We start from the raw sequence: 24,243 nt of genomic DNA on the forward strand, positions 1-24,243 counted from the left end.
CAAAGTTACTGCTATGGCCTTGAATAAATCAAAACAGAATGACTTTACTTTTTAATACAACATTGGTGATATGAGTGAAAACATCATACAAGGCATAGAGGTGTTGTCGAATAAACCTGTTAGGTTATATGATGGGCCACTCCACAGACTACTTCCATTTAACAATCATTCAATTTACAAAGTCCTTAATTCAACTTTCATTCATGAATCTCCTCCCATTTTCAGCTTTACAACTAAATAAAAATCAGTTTGACATATTAGAGAAGAACTTAAGATGTTGTTAAACTAAGCACATTTCCTGTTTTCACAGAAGATATGTGGAATGATACATTTCTGACAAGGCATTCACAAATTTATCACACTTTATCTTCCATTTGTCTTGCAGAAATAACAACCATACTAAAAAGTCGTGAGTGAAAAGAATTTTGCTGAGTAAAACTGGCATTTTCTGTTTATTTTGATGGGACCTGTATATCACAAAGGATGATTACAGCAGACAATGTTACATCCATTCTCAATATATAAATGTATTCTTGACATTTTTTTCAGCTCATCCAATAATGGAAATTGAATAAATTCAATAAATAATCAATAACAGAGTTTGTGATCTTCCCAATTTAAATCCAAACAGTTCTTTCTCCTAATCTTGATTTTACTAATTCATCCTATAGATTTCAAAATCTTTGGTTCCTAACATCACTGAGGAGTTCTAGAAGGACGAAAAAGCTGTATGATGTAGCATCACTGGCGAGTCCTAGAAGGACGATACAGCTGTATGATGTAGCATTACTGACAGGTCCTAGAAGGACAATACAGCTGTATGATGTAGTGTTGATTCATTATTTGGTAAATACTGCATCAAACTCTTTGAAAGGAAAGGAATATGCCGTTGTGTTGTTTGTACAGTACTATACTATCATTATATTTCATCATCACATGCATGGCTAAACCCCATTTTCTACCCAAATATTAAATATACTGTTGAATGATCAATTTTCCTGGGGTTTCATTTTTGTTGACTTCGTGGTTAATGTTACTCCTTGAATCCATATGTCCACGATATTAAAAACTGATAATAATAGACATGAAATTGAACACAAGACCTCTCTACGAAATAAAGTGCAAATAAAAATTTAAGCTGAACAAAATTGTATAATATTACAGTAGATTGTAGAGTGAACAAATGATGACAGAAGCTGTCAGGGCAACAAAAGGAATTGGGATCATCAATCTTTGCAATCCATAAGAAAGAAATCATCTCAAAAGAAAACTGGTCTAGATGACACCTTATGTGTTCCAAAATATTTCATCGGTGCAAAAATGCAAGAGTATTAGAAATTCAAGTGAACACAATCAAAGAGCCCACAGAAAGCTTCAATTTTGACCTCAGAAAACACATTAAGCCATGAGAAACAATAAGATGATTAGAAATTGGTTCCCTAATGACTGACAGCAGTCATTCCAAGATTCAGCATGAACCAACATGTATAATTCAGTCTAAAACAAGGAACTGGAGTTTTAGTAGCTCTTACAAACAGCAGTAAAATCGTCCCAAGAGCCTGTATATTTCTAAATAGGAATAAAAGTATCAACGACCTGATCTTGTGTGCAGGAAAGATTTAACCCAGGAATTATTTATTTGTAAATTTAATCTCAGTCATGGGGGTGAGCTTAATACTGTGAAATTAGTTATCAAAGCTGGGTATTTCTTACTATAAGGGCACCCATATAGCTTCAATTATGATAATACCATTTCCTATACAGAATGTACTTGACCTTGGCACATGCTTCAGCTTCTACCTGATCTAGAGAAATGCTGCAGCTTCTACTTGACCTTGACACAATCTGCAGCTTCTACCTGACCTTGGCACATGCTTCAGCTTCTACCTGACCTTGAGAAATGCTGAAGCTTCTACCTGACCTTGAGAAATGCTGCAGCTTCTACATGACCTTGACTCAATCTGCAGCTTCTACCTGACCTTGGCACATGCTTCAGCTTCTACCTGACCTTGAGAAATGCTGAAGCTTGAGAAATGCTGAAGCTTCTACCTGACCTTGAGAAATGCTGCAGCTTCCACATGATCTTGAGAAATGCTGCAGCTTCTCCTTCACCTTGACACAATCTGTAGCTTCTACCTGACCTTGGCACATGGTGCAGCTTCTACTTGATCTTGAGAAATGCTGCAGCTTCTACCTGACTTGAGAAATGCTGCAGCTTCTACTTGACCTTGACACAATCTGCAGCTTCTACCTGACCTTGGCACATGCTTCAGCTTCTACCTGACCTTGAGAAATGCTGAAGCTTCTACCTGACCTTGAGAAATGCTGAAGCTTCTACCTGACCTTGAGAAATGCTGAAGCTTCTACCTGACCTTGAGAAATGCTGCAGCTTCCACATGATCTTGAGAAATGCTGCAGCTTCTCCTTCACCTTGACACAATCTGTAGCTTCTACCTGACCTTGGCACATGGTGCAGCTTCTACCTGACCTCGAGACTTGCTGAAGCTTCTACCTGACCTTGAGAAATGATTTAGCTTCTACCTGACCTTGAGAAATGCTGCAGTTTCTACCTGACCTTGAGACTTGCTACAGCTTCTACCTGACCTTGAGAAATGCTTCAGCTTCTACTTCACCTTGAGACATGCTGAAGCTTCTACCTGACCTTGAGACATGCTGCAGCTTCTACCTGACCTTGGCACATGCTTTAGCTTCTACCTGACCTTGAGACATGCTGAAGCTTCTACCTGACCTTGAGACATGCTGCAGCCTCTACCTGACCTTGAGACATGCTGCAGCTTCTACCTGACCTTGAGACATGCTGCAGCCTCTACCTGACCTTGAGACATGCTGCAGCCTCTACCTGACCTTGAGACATGCAGCAGCTTCTACTTAACCTGGACACACACTACAAGCTTTTGCTTCACCTAAACACACACTGTCCAAGCTTTACGTTTTGTTTACAATCATTGAAGTATACATGCATGTATCTGCATCTGTTATAATGGAGAGTCAAGTGATGTAATGAGGCAGGGCACAATGGCTTGGGATATGTTCATTTTGATAGCAGTGACAATGACATGGGTTGAACTCCTTGTGACATCAGTGTAGGTCACATAAATATGAGTACCTAGATAGAAAAGATATATTATCAATAGTACAATGAAAGTTACTGATTCATTTTGCATTCTTCAATGTTTTCAATTAAGCAGAAGAATGAAAAATAGAAATAAGGAAACCCCAATAAACAGAAGAATTCATATTAGCAACCAAATATCCAAATACAACCAGGATGAGATACTAAAGACCTACCCTTTCCCTGAATCAGTGGTTCTAAAAAAACACTAAATGACATGATACTAGTATCACTGGATCACTGTAAATCAGTGACGCCAAAAAACACTTAATACCATCATCACTCAATAAAGTAAATTTCCACAATACACACCCAACATTAATTTAGATGTATTAAGATTAACTCATATCTGAAAGACACCAAATCCTTTGAGCAAATGAAATATTTATATGAAGTTTCCCAATAGCTCAGTATTATATAACCATCTGGCACTATGATATGGCAAGTTCAGCTAAGAACAGAGAAAAAAAGAAAAAAAATTCAATAATTATTCATTATTGAAAATCAGATGCGTTCTGATCATGAATATTTAAAAACAAAATTAGTTGATATCTGTTGTAATCGTCGGTCCGTACACTGGAGTGAATCACAGCCACGTTTTTATCAGTGTGACCATATAGCCTGTCCAACGATAAACAAAGATAATCTAAATTGTCAATTTTTGAACCTTTAATTTTTTTTTAATTGACGTGGTTATTATCAAAAAAATCTCCTGGATTTGGGCTGAGCTCCAACTCTAACTTTCGTCAACCAATCCTGTGGCCCAAAAAATGTCTGCACTCACTAGATGGGTATACAAATACCAACTAGATACAAAATGTTCTTCCAAGTCCAAAGAAAAAGAAATATTCTTAAAAACGTCTGAATAATTTAATTACAACAACAAGCATTATTCTTCAAAATGAAACATTTATCTCTACTAGTATATAATAATATTTCTGTTCAGGTGTGTTCACTAAAAACAATGATAAAAGAGGAAAGCATTGATTTAGAAATCCTTTCATCTTTTTTATTCATTCTTTTAATGAACGAATCAATTAACACAAAATCCTGATAGGTGAGTCACCCAACAATTGTCCATTTCCTGGCTTGCCCATATGTAATTCTGATTAAGACTTTTCATGACTTAGAAGAATTAGCCTCAACATATCAGATCTACTGATCACGAAACAATTTGGCTACCATATCACTTAGAGGGGACTATATCTCTACAAGGCACTGAGCAATTAATTACAAAATTTTTTATACAGGTAAATGCAATATTTTCATATTGGATTTTGTCCAGTTGTCATATTGACAGTGAAAACTCACTCAATGACCATCTCGCTATTAAAACCACCTCACTATTAAGACCACCTCACCATTAAGACTACCTTGCTATTAAGACCACTTCCCTATTAAGAAGACCACCTTACTATTAAGAAGACCACCTTGCTCTTAAGACCACCTTGCTATTAAGACCACCTCATCATTAAGACTACATCGCTAATAAGACCACCTCGCTAATAAGACCACCTCACTATTAAGACTACCTTGCTATTAAGACCATTTCCCTATTAAGAAGACCACCTTACTATTAAGAAGACCACCTTGCTCTTAAGACCACCTTGCTATTAAGACCACCTCATCATTAAGACTACATCGCTAATAAGACCACCTCACTAATAAGACCACCTCACTATTAAGACCACCTCGCTATTAAGACCATTTTAACACATGTTTTACCCTTTAATGTTGCTCAATATTTACGAGTATTGTATACTAACACAATGTTTCCATTGTTACCCTTTAATGTTGTTCAATATTTACGAGTATTGTATACTAACACAATGTTTCCATTGTTACCCTTTAATGTTGCTCAATATTTACGAGTATTGTATACTAACACAATGTTTCCATTGTTACCCTTTAATATATGTATTGTATATACACAGATACATTATTATTAACCCATTGTTACCCTTTAATGTCGCTCAATATTTACGAGTATTGTATACTAACACAATGTTTCCCTGTTTTTTCCCTTTAATGTTGCTCAATATTTACGAGTATTGTATACTAACACAATGTTTCCCTGTTTTACCCTTTAATGTTGTTCAATATTTACGAGTATTGTATACTAACACAATGTTTCCCTGTTTTACCCTTTAATGTTGCTCAATATTTACGAGTATTGTATACTAACACAATGCCGAGTATTGTATACTAACACAATGTTTTACCCTTTAATGTTGCTCAATATTTACGAGTATTGTATACTAACACAATGTTTCCCTGTTTTACCCTTTAATGTTGCTCAATATTTACGAGTATTGTATACTAACACAATGTTTCCCTGTTTTACCCTTTAATGTTGCTCAATATTTACGAGTATTGTATACTAACACAATGTTTCCATTGTTACCCTTTAATGTTGCTCAATATTTACGAGTATTGTATACTAACACAATGTTTCCCTGTTTTACCCTTTAATGTTGCTCAATATTTACGAGTATTGTATACTAACACAATGTTTCCATTGTTACCCTTTAATGTTGCTCAATATTTACGAGTATTGTATACTAACACCATGTTTTACAAGTGTTTTGACGTAGGGTTTACCTATGATTAAGAACTGTTATATCTGAGATTATTAAATAGATAGTCCCCAGATGTATATGTATTGTAGACAGACACTTGATGGACAATAATCCGTAAACATCCTGATTCTCCATTACTTTTAATAACTTTTGATAAAGAAACCTGCATATAAATCAACAATGACTTATTGCTGAAAATCACCATGCTCCTCTCTTTCGCATTTCTTGTTTTCTTACTTAAAACACAAGTTTTTCTCTGAAGGAATCATTGTTACCTTGTATATTCTTCGGACAGCTTGCTGGGATCTGACACATAAAATTTTACACGGAAAAAAAATTGGAACGGAGGACCTGAAATAAGAAAAAAAACAAAACATTAGAAGATGGATAACTTCCTAAAAACATATATATCTATATAACAAAAACCCGCAACATTTTAAACTCCACTCTAGTATTCACCACAAACTCATGTAGTGAAACAGAGAAAGCAAAGTTATAAACTAAATGAAAAAGGACACGAAGCATCACTGGATGTTTTTCTGTTTTAAAACATAAATACATGTACCAGTCAATGGCAGCCATGATAAAACTTGTTCAACAAAACTCTAAATTTACAAATCAAAATCCATATGTCATACCTCAAAACATATTCACATCTATTAAACAACAGATAAAGTGCTGCTGAATACAAAGAACACAAACTTTTTCAAAACTTTTCATTGATTTTAAATGTATAGAATTTTTTTTTTATATCAATTGTACAAAGTTTCTTTGTCATTTTGTAATTGCTTTCCAACAAGAAAAGCAGTCTCTTTCCAAATATTAACTTGATATTTACAAGACAAAATCTCTTCCTGGTCTATTGTATGGGGTGTCTGTCCACCATATATACTATAAGTGTCTGCATGCTAGAATTCATAACAGCTACAACCAGTATTCCATGTTCAATTTCACAGAAGTCAATGCTGTGAAAAGGGAAAAATTTAGTTCTTTAAATTTTGGGAAGAAATCTCTGATTTTCTTCATTCATGGAAATAACAAACTTCTTAGCTAGGAGAAACCACCTGCAAAACAGGTCAAGATAATAACTGTGTACAGTGGTAGCTTAAATATCAAATGCACAAATCACTGACTATATGCTCTTCTGTGACGAAATGTCCTACTTCATCATCAAGAGTTGGTAACCCATAATCACCTGTTGCTATCATTATGGTAGGTGATGGAACAAGATATATTAAAATATTTTATATCTTCGCAAATTTTATGTTAATCAAATTCCCATTAAATTTAATCTTTCAATATCATATTCAAATATTACTGACTGATGTTAGATGCTGATGTTTCTGTCCAGTCTCTGAGAATGAAAAAGCATACAATTATATTGCTGTGGAATGGAGGCTAGGAAAGTTATTGTCATTTATTTTTAACTGAAAGTCTCAGTTACAAAAATCCTTAACAACCAGGAAGCAAGGAAAAATTCTTTATGAAAATTCAGTCTTGATCTAAATGGTAACTACAAAATCGATTGAATTGCGGACCAACGGTATCTACTTATTAAGCCTGAGAAATATCCCTCCACTGTATAATACTAATTATAGGAACAAACACTTCACTGTCGAAATCAATGTTAAACTTTGTCAAACAGGTCATTAGCTGTTGGGGGTGCTCTGACACCAATCTGTTCTAACTGAACACCATATCAGATGTATAATTACCAAACAAAAGAAATAGCCATCAGGTTTTTACAAGTATTTACAGGTTATCCAATATCAAGAACTGAGTTTGTTTACTACATGACATTTTCACACTAAACATGCTGCACAGAAGTCAAAGTTGATGATATTTTTAGTCTTGATACAGGGTAGGAGTATTGCTCATTGGATGGTACGGTGTGCGCTTATATTCCGAGTTGGATTCCCATTTACAAAAACAAATGAAAGGTTAAAGATTACCTCTCTGATCACATGCTTACAGATTTCCGCAACATAATCCAATTTCCTCTCACAATGAGTCATCTGTACTACTTGATTATGCATGTAGTCACTAATGATATAAATGAACTGACAAGAATAATACCATAAACTTGTCATACAACAGAAATGTGGTGACCACTTCTGTTCTTATCCATCGACAAAGACGAATACCTGAGTCAAACCCAAATTTCACACAGATTGGATCTTCGATGAATGATTTTTGCAAATCTTCATGAAGGTATGTGTTATGATATCGAAACCAAACACACAAGTTGAGATAAGTAACCCTTTCCTTGTATGAATGTAGAGCCAGTAAACCTCTCCAATGAAATATCAATAATATTTCGTTTTCAGATAAATAAAATAAAATACCTGTTTCAAAAATTAATAATATATGCACCCAGAAAATCTCCTCGATGTAATTTATATTCACCAAGTTTTTTTTCCAGATATATAAATCTATATACATATGAACTAAAATCATCACAATACCAAAAGGCAGAAAACTGGCTTCAGATCCAAAGAAATTGGCAAAGTATCAAGATATTAAAACTACTATCTGTTAATAAACAGTTATTTACAGTAGAAATACTACTTCTTAGAAATTTTATAGTTCATTACAATTTTCATTTTCAATTTATTTCAGAAAATGGAATTATCATAGTTCAGAAACATTCATCACTGCAACATATATTTATACTTGGTGAAAGGTGTTTGAATTGAATATTCAGTGATACCTTTTGCTGACAGGCTATTTCCTTTCTGGCAAGATATTGTCAGTAAGCCTTAGCAATTGACATAAACCTCCAAACCTTTTATCAAAGTAAGACCTAAAGCCATTACATTAACCGCTTTATGGAGAACTTGCATCTCCCAAGTTACTGAAATCCATTCCTCAATTTGATGTTCAGACAAGGGTTTAGAGACAATCAATAGTGTGGTTTCATAAATTTCATGCTTGCGTTTTAAAATGATATTGCCAAGGTGGTTTAGTCTCTTACTGACACTTTGTGATCATGAAGCAGCGATACATTCCATCAACTTGTAAGAGAAATTGAACTTTTCAAGGATCAAGGAGTGCATCACCTCTTAGAAGATGCAGGGGAAAATTACAATTAAGGATCCATCCCAATAGAAATCTTGTGAAGCTAGATATCATGCACCAATTTTCTTATTCAATTTCTGACTTGCTCAAAAATTCTGCTAGGATGACAGACAATCTAATAATTGTAGAGATGGTTTCCAAGACAGAACTACCTTCTCTTGATTATACAATGGGTTTTGTCTTGGCAGTATAGCTCGAGATTGTACTTATGACAAAACAACAAGCTTATAATCAGATCTTCCTAACTTGAATAAAAGCCAAAAAATCCTTTACTGTGAATTAGTTTCCATTAAAACTTTACTTTTATTTTTTTAATTTTCTGTCTACAGAATTACTTGGCTATCTTCAATTAAAATCTGTTCTCTTGTATTGGAAGAACAGGCAGATGTGAGACAGAGGGTAGATAAAGAACATATTGTGTACATGAAAAGAGGTATAATGTATACATCCTTTTAGTCAGCACTAAATTCTGCCTCCTAAGTCATGAATTTTGTTTAATTGCAGAAACATTTTAAACAAATTCTTGAAATCATTCTTTGAATAAATGATCTATACAACTTTGTAAACCCTCATCTACTGGGTTAGGGGAAAAATTAAAGTATAAAGGGAGATAACTGACTTAAATGTACTGACAAACGCTCTTACCTCTACATTGCTTCTTAATTGTTTTCAGTGGATCCAGCCACCTCTGAAAATAAAAAGAATGAGAAAATCATAACGATACTGAACAATGAAGAAACTTTATGTTATCAAGGAATAAGTTATAATCTCTTTATTCCTTGGTAAATTTCCAATAACAAAACATATACATATAAACACTGATGAAGATATTACAACAATAATGGGAGGCTTCGTTCCATGAAATTTTTAAAAAAAAATTCTATCTTAAAGAGTGCCACACACAATACATTTTGTGGCAAAAATTTCCCATCCCAATAAAATCATTAGTAATGAAATTTTATCATTATTCGAAGTGTAGTTGAGGTGTTAATATCACACTTAGGAGGTTAAATTCAATTGAAAGCTGATCTTTCAACAATTTTGTGTTTATTTAATGGTATAAGTGACTGAAGAGGTGACAAAAGCATGTTAGTCTGCAAAAGATGCTGACTCAGCCAGAAAAACAGAAATAATCAATATATAGAACTACCACAATTGTGTGAATCTGGTCGCTTTGTGAGTAGAATCTGACATCGGTCATTTACTTATTTAACGTAACAATACACAACTGGAATAATTACTTTATGTGAACTACCACTGGTTCATAAACAACCAATGAACCACCAAAATGATCATTTACATCCTTCTGGTTCATACAAATCCTGTTTTCCAATGATAACATTTCAAGTGAAATCACTTCAATTGATCATTTCCTCACATCTAATCATTTGTTCACAATAACCAGTTCACACCTAATCACTTCATATTATCTCTGCCTGATAGGTTCACACAGACAATAACCAGTTCACACCTAATCACTTCATATTATCTCTGCCTGATAGGTTCACACAGACAATAACCAGTTCACACCTAATCACTTCATATTATCTCTGCCTGATAGGTTCACACAGACAATAACCAGTTCACACCTAATCATTTCATATTATCACTGCCTGATAGGTTCACACAGACAATAACCAGTTCACACCTAATCATTTCATATTATCTCTGCCTGATAGGTTCACACAGACAATAACCAGTTCACACCTAATCACTTCATATTATCACTGCCTGATAGGTTCACACAGACAATAACCAGTTCACACCTAATCACTTCATATTATCACTGCCTGATAGGTTCACACAGACATACAACAGTTCATGTACAATCCCTGACTCACACTAACAATAATTAGTTCACAATCTTTGTCATCTGAGTCAGCTTTTGACTACGAATCATACAGACTCAGTAAAACTTGTAACAAGCACATTTCTATAGTGATTTGTGAAAATTACAGTCAGGACAAACACCAACTAAAAATAGAGTTTGAATTAAAAGCAAGTCAGAACAATATTCATACGCTAAAAACATTCTCAGTTTCTTTACAAGTAAATTGCAAACTTTAATGATACAATCTTGTTGCAATTAAGATATATAATAAAAATCTTCCAGACTTGCCAGGAACACGATTATAAATGTACGAATCGTCGGAACACAAACAGTGTATCCTTTAGCCATTTACTTTTCATTATCATCCAAAGTGAAAGTAGATCTGGGCTAACGATGAAATAATACAGCTATTTAATTAACAGGTAGCCCCACATCTTTGCCAAGGCTCCCTCCCTTGTCCCACATTGTTTGAAGTTTAAATAAACAACAAATCTTTGCCAACATGTTACTTCCACAACATTTGAAAGAATCTGTAGACCTTGTTACCAAAATGGGCATATCTTTGCTGAGTTTGAACCCTCTACTTCCTACATATTTCATTCAGAAATTCAGATAACTCAAGAATCTTTGCCAAGGTGCTTCCTCAACCTCTGCAAAGTGATCCTTTGACTTTCAAAACCATCAGTCCATCAAAACCATAACTCCACCATCACATGCTTATCTAAATTTAGAATTCTGAAGATTTGAAGAGACTGTGACCTTCACTCTTGACTTTTGTGCCCTTTTCTACAATCTCATGTTTTCCTCAATCAAAAGGAAAGCCTGCTGGCTCAAAGAAACTCCCTTGACCTTGACCTTGGATTGCAATTTATAAAGCAATTGCATTTGATTGAGAAGCAGAAATGTATGCATGCTGACTGTTATTTATAGACATCCTCTGAGGACCAAGTAGACACACACTTATTGACATTAATATATCCAGCACTAGATCAGCCAACTTGTACTAGGTTTCCTGAGGATGCTTGTGTCCCAGCTATCACTAGATTCTCCCAATGTTTATACATAACCAAACTAATATTGTTCATAGAAAGAGTTGTGCCAAGAATACTCCCTACTTTATGTTGTATTTTGGAAATGTTATCCCGAATTGTTTTGTTAATGTATTATACTTCTAATTGTTTTTGCACTACCAATTGTAAAGGCAAGAGTTCCATGCCCACCAGGCTTTTCAACTTTCCTTCTATCCATTTATATGGTAGAGAGTATGCCAAATAAAATCCAGTTGTTTGGAGCTGCCATGAAAAATACATGATGTAAATTTGTACCGTACCACAGATAGCAGGCAGCCCTGATCAGAACAGCCAATATCGAATCGCCATGGCAACCTCACTGCTCCCAAATATTCATCAATACCCAAGTTTTCCACAAGTCTGAAGCTTTTGGCTATTTTGTTATGCTTCAATTGAACCTGTGGAAATATTTCGAGCTTTAAAGAATTTTACTAAATATTCTGGTTAATCCTGGATACATAAACTCTCTCTAAGCCTTGATTGATGCTACTATACCCAATTCAGACATGTAAATATATGCAAGTCTTACTGATCAGAACCTACCTATCCTAAAAAAAAACTCCTTGTGTTTCAAGTATTTTTTCTGTCTAGCAATTCTTAAAATACAAGACTATGTGATCTTGAATTAAGTTTTTTTTTCTATCTGTGTATAGACTATACACCAAAACATGTACTGGCTTTGTATGACTATACACCAAAACACTTTTTTGCATAAAGCTAACAGTGCTATATGTACAACACTATAATTGAACACTGTGGCTTTGTATGAAGCTAATACTACTAAAATATCTAAAATATATATATAAGGACTTTGAAAACTTACACTTTTTTGCATAAAGCTAACAGTGCTATATGTACAACACTATAATCCTGAACACTGTAGGGCTTTCTTGACTTTGTATAAAGCTAACAATGCTGTATTTACAACACTATAATCCTGAACACTGTAGGGCTTTCCTGACTTTGTATAAAGCTAACAATGCTGTATGTACAACACTATAATCCTGAACACTGTAGGGCTTTCCTGACTTTGTATGAAGCTAACAATGCTGTATTTACAACACTATAATCCTGAACACTGTAGGGCTTTCCTGACTTTGTATAAAGCTAACAATGCTGTATGTACAACACTATAATCCTGAACACTGTAGGTCTTTCCTGACTTTGTATGAAGCTAACAATGCTACACGTATGAGTATACAATCTTGAGCACTATAGGTTTTTCCACTTAAAACTACGTTTTACTTTTTGATTAATCACTGCTGTTTCTCTCAATTTTCGTTTTCGTTGAAACAATTTTGTCTAATTACAGAGTACCTACTTAAAATCTATTGCTTAGAATTTGAGATTAAAAGAATGTTATGATTTTTTGCAAAAAACAAAATATGATTATATGGATAATGATGTATCTTCAAAATACTTAAGCCCCTTAACTTCTAACCCAGAGCCGGCTGGCCGTGATTATGTCCATTACATTACAAGAGTATCTGTAACATGTAAGAAGTGAGGGGATAACCAAGTACATATGTAATACTCCAGCTCTCATGGTGGTAGGGTCACCACATATAATCACATTCCAATGAAATTCAGGGAGTGGGGGGTAATAATGTTTAAACAGATACTAATTTCAAAGGTCATTGTACATCAGAGGCAAATAACTAAAACAAAATATGAAGAGCTTTTTTTATCATGCCTTTTTTTTATTGCAATGAACTTGAATTCACTTTTTATAAATGAAAATGCATGAAAATTGTTGAAAGATAAGTAAAAAAGGATAGCTGAACTACTTGTTACAGGTCAAAGGAAGTATTATAAACAACTTTCTGTCAGACATCAAATGAAAACCTCTCAACTTATTTCTGTGGAATAAGTGTCAAAGCAGATCTACAGTTGGCCACTGTCTGTAAGTCTTTGTTCACACACTAATCTAGGGTTTACAGCCCCCATACTGCTACTTCAGAGCTCTTCCTGTACTTCTGATTCCTGGTAGAAAGTATTAACACTATATTTTATGTCTTGTTCTTTGATGATGTTGATTATTAATCCTTTCTGTTATATCTAAAATAGGCGAGAATGAAAACTCCTGTTCTGAATAGCTCCAATAAATATATTACTTTAACCCTGACAGATTTTATATAGTCCCATGATTTTACAATTCTAGGGAAACTGAAATATAATAATATCATGAATCTGCCTTTATATTTGTAAAAGTGAATTTTTAAATCTTATCAAAAACATAATATAAAGTATGGGTAATGGCAAAGTCTGACTGACCAAGGATATCTCAATTCAAACTTTTGTGTGAATTTTAAACTAGTTATTCAAAATGTGTGACTTTGACCCACTATAAAGAAAAAGCAATTCTAGGCACAAAACTTTTGACCTTTGCAGTTTACATCTGATTAAGCAAAACAACATAAACTATTATATTGGAAACTATTTGTAATGCCTAAAATGACCTTGGGCCTAAAACATCTATTAAAAACATGTGGCCTGTACAAAATTTTAGTTTGATTGGGGATAAATTAATCTAGGATCTGTACCAATAGACAGACACATCCCTCTCAATCTAAAATACAGGCAAATTATTAAAACTCGCTTATAGCTAACAAATGTTTGTATCAACCTCATTCTGGGTAAATCAGGTACAGCTTCTGTAGTCCTAATGTAAAACACCTTGACTCCTATGCCTGGCTGTTTATATCGGTTGCTGAAGATCACAAGCAGTCTGCCCAACAACTCCACATAATAGAAAGTGAATGCCACAACTTCATGCAACTTTTCTCCTCAATAAAAAGACTGTTACCCGACTTATTTATCAAAATAAATCTGCCTACAGTCTTTTCTTGTTAACATTAGATATCAAAGTTCTATAAACAAGTGTCTTCAGACTTCTATCAACAAATGACCTTGATCTTCTATCAACAAGTTTGTGTTTGAATATGCATGCATTCAACAGTTCTTACACATGATATCATGTATGGGTTGTGCTATATATTGCATTATTCTCAAGAGTGATAAAAGTGATCACATACAGTTTCCAACATTGAAATATTCCAGCATGACATTTTCCAACATTGAAATATTCAAGAATGACATTTTCCAACACTGAAATATCCCAACATGACATTTTCCAACATTGAAATATTCCAGCATGACATTTTCCAACATTTAAATATCCCAACATGACAATTTCCAACAGTAATGTATCCCTTAATATTGCAGTACTGTAAATGCATACAATTTAGCTGTAATGTTTTTTTAGAGCCTTTAGCATGAAAAATTTGCACTGAAATATGAGAAGTGTTAATTACAGTTTAGTACATGATTTACATAGCAACGAGTGTGAATGTACTTATCCATCGTTTTCACTAATCAGCAAATAGAAGATGACTAAGATTTTACTATGCCAAATTAAATATACTTACAGCATTTCTACGAGTTATGTTCTATTTTTCCTACAAGTTACATTCCTAGAAGTAACATTGCAATGTTTCTTTAAGACACTAAAATTTTCTATCATCAAACCAGAATCTTAAATGTTATATTTATTGAATATATATAAAGACTGAAAGCTTACACAAGATAATAAGCATTAGATCACAGACATTACAATCTAGAAGATTGTGTGATATAGAATATAAGTCTTCAGTGGCAGAATACATCTCTTATACCAGTCAAGACTGAGAACCATGATATACACAATATCAGCTGGCTTTACAGGAAATCCTCCCTCCACTGGGGACATATACGGAGGACAATTTGCCCTGTTATTGACTGGTTTGTATGTCAATAATGCATATACACAAGACATAACATAGTCCATTCGCCATCAGTTGAAAGTTACAGAATATTCATATTCCTAGGAAAATTTATGTAATCGATTTTTAACAATAAATAATGCTGGTCTCTCTTATACTACATTTCAATATCTACTCTCAAAAAGTATTTACACAAACCATCTTAACAATTCTCCTGTCACTCTGCAAGGTAAGCAGATTTTACTACAAATCTTCACTTTAGACAGCTTAAAAACTGTCTTTTCTGTACAGATTTTATACAGGAATCACAATCCCGAAGTCCTGTGATGTGGCAAGCACGCTAGAATCTGAGGAGAGCAACAACTTTAACTACTTTTCATTAGCACATAAACACCTCTTAAAACTTATAACAATTACATTTTCAAGACCTGGTTTATTTCCAATTCCAGCATTTAGCATGTATGTCTGCAATTGAATTTTATAGTTGAAAGTTAAGATGATAGAGGATTACCAAAACTGATGTTTTCGTAATCATCAGTTTCCATGGGAACAGCAAGGCATCAAGCCAAAAGAAGTGAATTATTCTAGAGAACTACTTTTTGCCAATTAGCAGCTTGGTATAATTACATTGAGGTTGGAAGCCAGTCAGATAGGTACAGATGCTGGAGGTTAACAATTAGGAACACTTTCTTCATCTGTGGGTTGTGAACCGATTCACACACAATTACAAGCTGTAAACATTCTTCAACTATTTACTATCCTAATGCTATCTGAAAGGTGTGATATACAGATTCTGAAGCCAGATTCCCATATGAATTTCTACAATTTATATTGAGTATTACAGCATGTCAAATGAGACATCATTGCAAATTTGATAATGTCTATATTTATAAGGAATAGTGTGCTGTGTTAATCTGATGTAAATTCAATCTACTTAATTTGAATATCATTACAGTCCAATTTGTTTTGTTTTTTATAGAAAGGTTTGAAATCTACATCCTTACTTTCCATTGTAATAACATTATATGCTTTTCTGACATGTATGATGATTACTGGGGTACCCAAACTTTTTATATCCTCCTAACTAACATAGAACAGCTTCCTTAACTTTGAAATGTTTCTTTTGCTTTTCCCTTTATGCAACAGTAGCACTAAAGTTCTAGAAATATTTGTCCTTAAGTGGATTTTTCTTTTAGTTAAGGAATTTGCTTTAGGTGAGAAACAGTCATGACCAACCCTGAATGTTCTGTCCAAAAATCAATGAGCTACAGAAATATAGCACCATCACTAAAACATTTGTAGAGGCCCTATTAAGGAGGTTTCCAATTCCGAAAATTTTACACACAATTTATGACCTTGTATGTGAATACCTGGTTTCATTAACCCTTGCTTCCTGCCAATCCAGTAATAAGTAGAGTTTTCAGCTAGTTGTCCTGTGCTATTATTACAGAAGGGTGAGGATTATCAGCTCCATCACATCAGTGTCTAATTTAGCTGAAACATGGAACTCCGAGGGGAAGAGGGAAGTTTTAGTCTGTTATTGATCAGATGTTCCTGTAATTGTTTAGTAAGAGATGCAATGTGCTGTCTTCCTGAACTCTGTCAACAAGCAAATCTCATTTCAGTTCCTACAAATTCAATACCAAGCTCATTTTGCCCAATATCAAAATACTAGTACAGAGTTTTACATAGTAATTTTCTTGGGTTTTATAGGTGTGTTATCTGGTGTTCTTAATAATAATACCCAATTAATTTGTAAGACAGTCTAAGCACATTACAGTAACTAAGAATAACTTTTCCAATAATTATATTTATCACTTCTTTTTTTTTTTTTTTTAAATTTTTTTGGGAGGGGGGGGGGAGGCATTTCTCAGATTAACAAATAGAAGATAGAGATTTGGAAAAAATGGGATTCAAAACCATTACTGTTAGAAGAAATTAGTAATAATTTATACTTTATAAATTAGATTCTCAAATGTAATGTTTAGTAGGACTTTATAAGATCAGTCTCACTATGGTTTTATATTGTGTACTTTACATATGATGTAATTGTGATATATGACACTTTAATAAACAAATTTTGTATATTATTTGTATTGTAAAAGGATGTTTAAAGTAGGACATATATGTTTGGCCTCAGTTTGATTGAAACGCATGCTTGTTATAGAAACCTTTCTTCAAAATGATAATCATTTTTAGATATTTGCTAAAACAACCAACACATAGTTGGAAAGTAATAATTCAGGTATGACTTGATTATCATCCAATGGGAAGATGGAGGACAAATGAAATATTGGGAAGGTAGAGTATGTTTACACAATGCACTTGGACCAAGAAATTAGCTATGTTAATGCATGACAACTGACTTACCAGTGCGTATGTACTTGGCGCCATATAGTTATGGCCAACCATGTGGTCCGGAGCAGGTGACAAGTCAACAAACTGAAGTCCAAAATAATCTTTCTCTACCAGCTCCAGGTGGTCAAACACTTTATCCAGTAAATGTTGTGCTTTTGCACGTTTCTGAAACAATAGAACATCAAACAATTAATCATTCGCCCAATTAAGAGATTTTTTAGACATATGCACGGATTGTAAATAACTGCATCCTTTCATGTACAATAGGACCTCTGTTTTTGTTATATACACAGTACAGGTTTTGTTTGTTGTCACTCAGTGTCATATACATAATCACTATGTGTTGGTACTGTGTCCCTTTCTTTTCTTAATTTTTTCATTTTTCAAGATCTTCATACACCACATTATCATAACAATACATAATCTTTCATATGAAGACATGCATGAGTCTCGACCAGACAATGGTTAAACCACACTATATAAAGAAAACTGATAACCCAAAGAAAAGTGAATGAAAAAAATTGTCAAATCTGCTGGCTTGTACAGGGCAGCACGAAGGATGTACATAGTTCAGGGGCGGTATTTGCGTTCAGTATTTGTACAAGTGTATGTGGTAGGTTTTCTGATAGCACATTTGGTTATCTATCCATACAGGATCTTATTTCTCACACGCTGGTGATTACAATGTAACAGTAGCTAAGATGCTGACACTTAAAGGAGAAAAAAACAGTTTTTATCTCATTTTATTTTCACCCTTGTATGTCCTTTTAGTTTTCTTATAAGAAGTATTTTCATTTTAAAGAAAAAAAGAGTTTAAAAGCAAGTTAGTTAAACAGGTCTTTAAATAAATATCAGAAAGTTATTTCTTAAAATTTATATCTCTTAATTTCAAATTATCATAATTATCTTTACAATTTTTCACTTTAACTTCCAGGAACCAATTTTTTCTTTCTGGGTTTTGGGGTTTTTTCTCTCCTTAATTTATGACTTTATGAGATAGTTGGTGTAGAGTATAACGAACAAGAAACATTAATGTTGACAATATCAACTAAAGACAAATATCAACATGACCTCTTGCAGAGACACTATCAAAGAGCAATTGCCCTATCATCACACCGCCATCATTACAAGTTGACACTGATCTGTCAGAACGGCAGATCAGATGTGGGACCACAGACATCTAAGAATCAAGAGACTATTAACAGCAAGTAATACTGATGCTTGAACTGTGGCAATCTTCTCTCCAAACAAAATTTCTCATTGATCCCGGTTGTATCAATGCTGGATTCTGTGGCAAACATTTCTCCAAACAAAATCTCTCATCGGTCCATGTTGTTCTGATGCTTGAACTGAGGCAACAATCCTTCCAAACAAAATCTCTCATCGATCCATGTTGTTCTGATGCTTGAACTGAGGCAACAATCCTTCCAAACAAAACCTCTCATTGATCCATGTTGTTCCAATGCTTGAATCTTTCGTAAGCATTTCTCAAACAAAAACTCTCATTAATCTATGTTGTTCTGATACTTGAACTTCAGCAACCATCTCTCCAAACAAAACCGCTCATTGGTCCATTACATGGGCGACTCGTGCATCTGTGGCAAGCATTTCCCCAAACAAAACCTCTCATTGATCTGTGTTGTACCAAAGCTTGAATATGTGGTCAGTTTCAGTCAACAAGCCTAAACAATGGTCACAATAAGTGTAGGACCATACGAGTAGTAGGATCTCACATTTTATCAGCAATTGCAAAAGATTGTTTTAATATCAACAAAATGGACACAGTACAATTTTGCAATTTTGAAATTCCAGTGGAACTTGCCTTTACCACAACAGATATATGCCACATTCTCATCTGTTAATACCTTCTACCAATTGTTGCTCCTAATGACTTTTTTCGTATTAATCAATCTTTAAGGATATAACAATAGCATACCTTCTTTTGGGTATTGAACAGCAGAACTAGTAATAAAGATAATGGTAACAATTATGATACTGTTTCTCAATAAATATTAACCTTTTCACAAAGTCAAATTCTCAAACAGCTTCGGAGTCTTATAAGCAAGCTATAGATTCTGTAACTCGAAGGGTAAAGGGAAAACTGCGCAAAGCAATATTCCTGAGAAATTTTTCAAGTTCAAAGGGACATATCACTGCCAAGAAGGGTTACAGACTGCCAAGAAGCGAACTCAGAGCGTAACTTTTGACCAAGAACTCATATACAAAATTACATTTTGATAACTCGAAGCATAACCAAGAAAATTCCAGAAAACAATATTCCCAAAGAATTGTACAAAAAACCATATTCTCGAAGAATTTTCAAAGAGGCATAACTCTGCAAAAATGGTCACAGACAGTGAAGAATCAAAAGAAACCTGTACCCTTTCAACAAGAAGCCATATACTAAATTTCAATTTGATAACTCAAAGCATAAGCGAAAAAAGTCCGAAATCTTTCCTATGGACCCCACCGACGCGTGACGATGGACAAAGTGATCTGCAGGAGACACAATAATGACATACAAATGAAAAAGAAAAAATGGGTGTCTGGATTGAAGAATAGGGAAAATATATTTTTGTTTTTATTCCTTACTGTTAAACACTGAGAATAAAATCTCGTCTATAATAATGGCTTTGTCACAAATCTGGCAACAAGCTACCAGCAGTCTGACTTCCTCCCTTTATATCTGTGAAATAGGTGTATTTATTTTTTTAAACAGTACAGACAGACCCTATGACAAATGGAGGTTTTCTGTTAAAAAAATCCCCAATGTACATGTAAAATGTTTAAAAGCGGTTTTGATTGATAACATTAGGTTATAAACGAAGAGCATGCAGGATCCATTTCTAAATTGCCAAACATGACTACACAGCTTCAGTCAAATTTTCTCCCATTGTTATTTCTCAAATACCACTTCCAAGCATAATATTCCAAACACAAAACATTGCCTCATTTTTCTTTTTCAAATAAGTTGGAATAAAAAAAAAGACATTATAACACAACTGATCAATCATTGATAAAATTAGGCTCCAAGGCATGGCTAGCCTGCTGCAACAAAAATATCATTTGTCAAACCTTTCCTGGACAGAATGATGATAAAGGAGAGTGGCTTCTATATGTAAGTGACACCACACAGTCAAAGTACCTACATAAGTTATCTATCAATATGGAATAAAACATCAGTTTTAAAAATATTCAAGGAAGCAGATTAAAAATGAAGAATGAGATGAATGGTTTACTTTTATACATGTTATATCATATATATCCTACAATAAGCCCTGGAGGATGGGGTAGGGGATGGGAACAACATATTTCTTCAAAGTCACATGGTGTGATCTGATACTGGCCAATGAAAGCAAACTTCCCAATGTAGCTAAAATTTAGGTGGAAAATCACAACTTTTGTTATGTTTTTTGTACACTTGGAATTAAAGAATCTAGAAAAAAGAGAGTACAAGATGAATTCTGAGTGTTAAAAATATTCTCTAGCATTGATCTGAAACAACAATGATTGGTGGGCTTATTAACAGATCAATAAGTTAACATGTCTGATCGTTTTCCCCTGACAAATTTATTGTCTTCGTATTACATCAAAGCTCAACATCTGCCATTGTTATCATATAAACATTATTCTATACTCTGTACCAGATCATAACTTTGAATATTAATCATACATAAAACTGAGATATTGTATGCCGAATCTAAACAATTTTATGTTTTGAGCGCAAATAAATTTTTCACTGATATCATAAAATATGACCTTAGAGAGACAACTGATGGACAGATTTTAAAAAAAGGTGACATCCCATCTTATCAAACTTTAATCAAACAAGGCTAATAACTACACTATCAGCTTCCTTGTCCATAATAAATTTCAAAGTTTTTAATAACAAATTTTTACCTATTCCATTATTAATCATAGTACCAATTGTGATGCATCACAAAGAATTCTGAAAATGAAAATATTGCAACATTTCATTTCATGGCTACTTACATCGATTTCAAACTGTTCCTCGCTATCGTCTAAGAAATGTACGATACACTGCACCGTCTTTGGCTGACGATCCTGAAGATGGGCAGCCATCTCCGATGCCCGAACATTGTACGTGCCGCCAGACACCAGTCGCATGGACATAGTGTGCAGCTCTGGAATGAAAACAAGAGATTATAATGATTTCTGGAAATAAAACAATCAAGAATCTAACATATTAGACAATTCTATACACACAGGATAACTGTGCCAACACGCTACTTCAATAGGATAATAATCGCCAGTTTAAAATGTGCATTATTGTCTTTATGTCTAGATATATCCGGATTATAAGATATTCTCCTGAAGGAATGTCAAGGTAGACTGCCAGCGCCCAATGAAAGTTCATTGAATTCCTGCCATTTATGGGCAGTTTCCCTTCCATAAACATGGTAGAAAAATTAACATTTTCTACTTAAAATTTCCCTTTTCCTCACAGATAAATTTTCATCATAATTTTGTTCATATTCTATTCAACTCATTCATTTTTATGTTCATTTTGTAATACAAATAATATCACCAAATATTCCCAGAATACAATATATCTTATCTACTTGTTAAAAAAATTAAATTCATCGGGGTTTGCTCTCAGCTTTGACTCCCTTGACAGTCTCGACTTCCTTCATACACCTACAAATTTCCCCTTGATAGCTCAATTGCTAAGTCTATCATTGCCCTATATTACACCAACAGGCTTCTCCCCTTAAACTTGGATTAATTTGTAACTGATGGACACATCTCTGGACCAGAAACACAAATAAAAGTTGGAGCGTAAGTAAATAAGATATCTGGTATAAATAACACAATGTGAGAGGCAGACTGCCTAAAAGTAAAAACCTTATAATTAGGTGTTTTACACTGTTTATTGGTTGGAGATAGAGAAATGATCATGCCAAGTGACATATGATATGTTTCTTGTTATCTGCAAATTAGTGTAAATTACATCCAAAAAAAAATATGGGAATGATAACGTCATTATTTTCGTAAACGTTTACAAGCATACTATTACTACATTGGAAAATATGCCAATTTGACATTTGTGGAAGGTCAAAGTTCAGAACTGATGGAGCTTCCTTTTGGCAACTGTATTAACCAAGAGAAGGGCCTTGATAGCTCAGTCAGTCGAATATAAAACATCTACAAAGTCAGGAAAAGGTTTGAGGCATGTTGTTCGATTCCCACCACTGGGCAGTTTACGTTTTTCAGAAAGCAAAGAACATACACCATCTTGTGCTATCATGGTTGTGGCGTTGGGGAGGATACCCACTTTATCTAATGGCTCTAGATTTGGATATCATATGACAGGCCTCCCACATGTTGTTCACTGTGGTAGCCACCAGTTACTACAAGGAACCTGCCTCACAGTGACCTGTTGGGCCATAAACCAAAAACTAATCAATATTCATAGAGACTGGCAGAAAGAGCAACAGGAAGAGGGCGCTGTTCAAGAAAGAAGAGAGATAGGAAGGGGAGGCTCCGAGAAACAGTGATAGGAAGGGGAGGCTCCGAGAAACAGTGATAGGAAGGGGAGGCTCCGAGAAACAGTGATAGGAAGGGGAGGCTCAGAGAAACAGTGTGATAGGAAAGGGAGGTTAAGAGAAACAGTGTGATAGGAAGGGGAGGTTAAGAGAAACAGTGAGATAGGAAGGGGAGGCTCCGAGAAACAGTGATAGAAAGGGGAGGCTCCGAGAAACAGTGATAGGAAGGGGAGGCTCCGAGAAACAGTGATAGGAAGGGGAGGCTCCGAGAAACAGTGATAGGAAGGGGAGGCTCAGAGAAACAGTGATAGGAAGGGGAGGCTCCGAGAAACAGTGATAGGAAGGGGAGGCTCCGAGAAACAGTGATAGGAAGGGGAGGCTCCGAGAAACAGTGATAGGAAGGGGAGGCTCCGAGAAACAGTGATAGGAAGGGGAGGCTCAGAGAAACAGTGTGATAGGAAGGGGAAGCTCAGAGAAACAGTGATATGAAGGGGAGGCTCAGAGAAACAGTGTGATAGGAAAGGGAGGTTAAGAGAAACAGTGTGATAGGAAGGGGAGACTCAGAGAAACAGTGTGATAGGAAGGCGAGGCTAAGAGAAACAGTGTGATAGGAAGGGGAGGTTAAGAGAAACAGTGATAGGAAGGGGAGGTTAAGGGAAACAGTGCTAGGAAGGGGAGTCTAAGAGAAACAGTGTGATAGGAAGGGGAGGCTCCGAGAAACAGTGATAGGAAGGGGAGGCTCAGAGAAACAGTGTGATAGGAAAGGGAGGTTAAGAGAAACAGTGTGATAGGAAGGGGAGGTTAAGAAAAACAGTGAGATAGGAAGGGGAGGCTCCGCGAAACAGAGATAGGAAGGGGAGGCTCCGCGAAACAGAGATAGGAAGGGGAGGCTCCGAGAAACAGTGATAGGAAGGGGAGGTTCCGAG

General features: G+C 34.8%; 1 protein-coding gene across 4 annotated transcripts in view; it reads right to left on the reverse strand.

Moving 5' to 3' along the window:
- LOC132549644 (tyrosine-protein phosphatase non-receptor type 4-like) overlaps positions 1–24,243 on the reverse strand; it is a 142,298-nt gene that overhangs the window by 88,695 nt on the left and 29,360 nt on the right. For all 4 annotated transcript variants that reach the window (XM_060213596.1, XM_060213595.1, XM_060213593.1 and 1 more), the window contains 4 exons: positions 21,804–21,955; positions 17,823–17,975; positions 9,436–9,478; positions 5,988–6,063 (listed from right to left, as the gene is read on the reverse strand). In XM_060213596.1, coding sequence (XP_060069579.1) covers positions 5,988–6,063; positions 9,436–9,478; positions 17,823–17,975; positions 21,804–21,944 — 413 coding nt within the window. In that variant the 5' untranslated portion in view covers positions 21,945–21,955. The remainder of the gene's footprint in view (positions 1–5,987; positions 6,064–9,435; positions 9,479–17,822; positions 17,976–21,803; positions 21,956–24,243) is intronic.

This window comes from Ylistrum balloti, unplaced genomic scaffold (genome assembly GCF_031769215.1).
Source record: "Ylistrum balloti isolate Yb309-2 unplaced genomic scaffold, AGI_CSIRO_Ybal_v1 Utg370072, whole genome shotgun sequence".
NCBI classification, from domain to species: domain Eukaryota; kingdom Metazoa; phylum Mollusca; class Bivalvia; order Pectinida; family Pectinidae; genus Ylistrum; species Ylistrum balloti.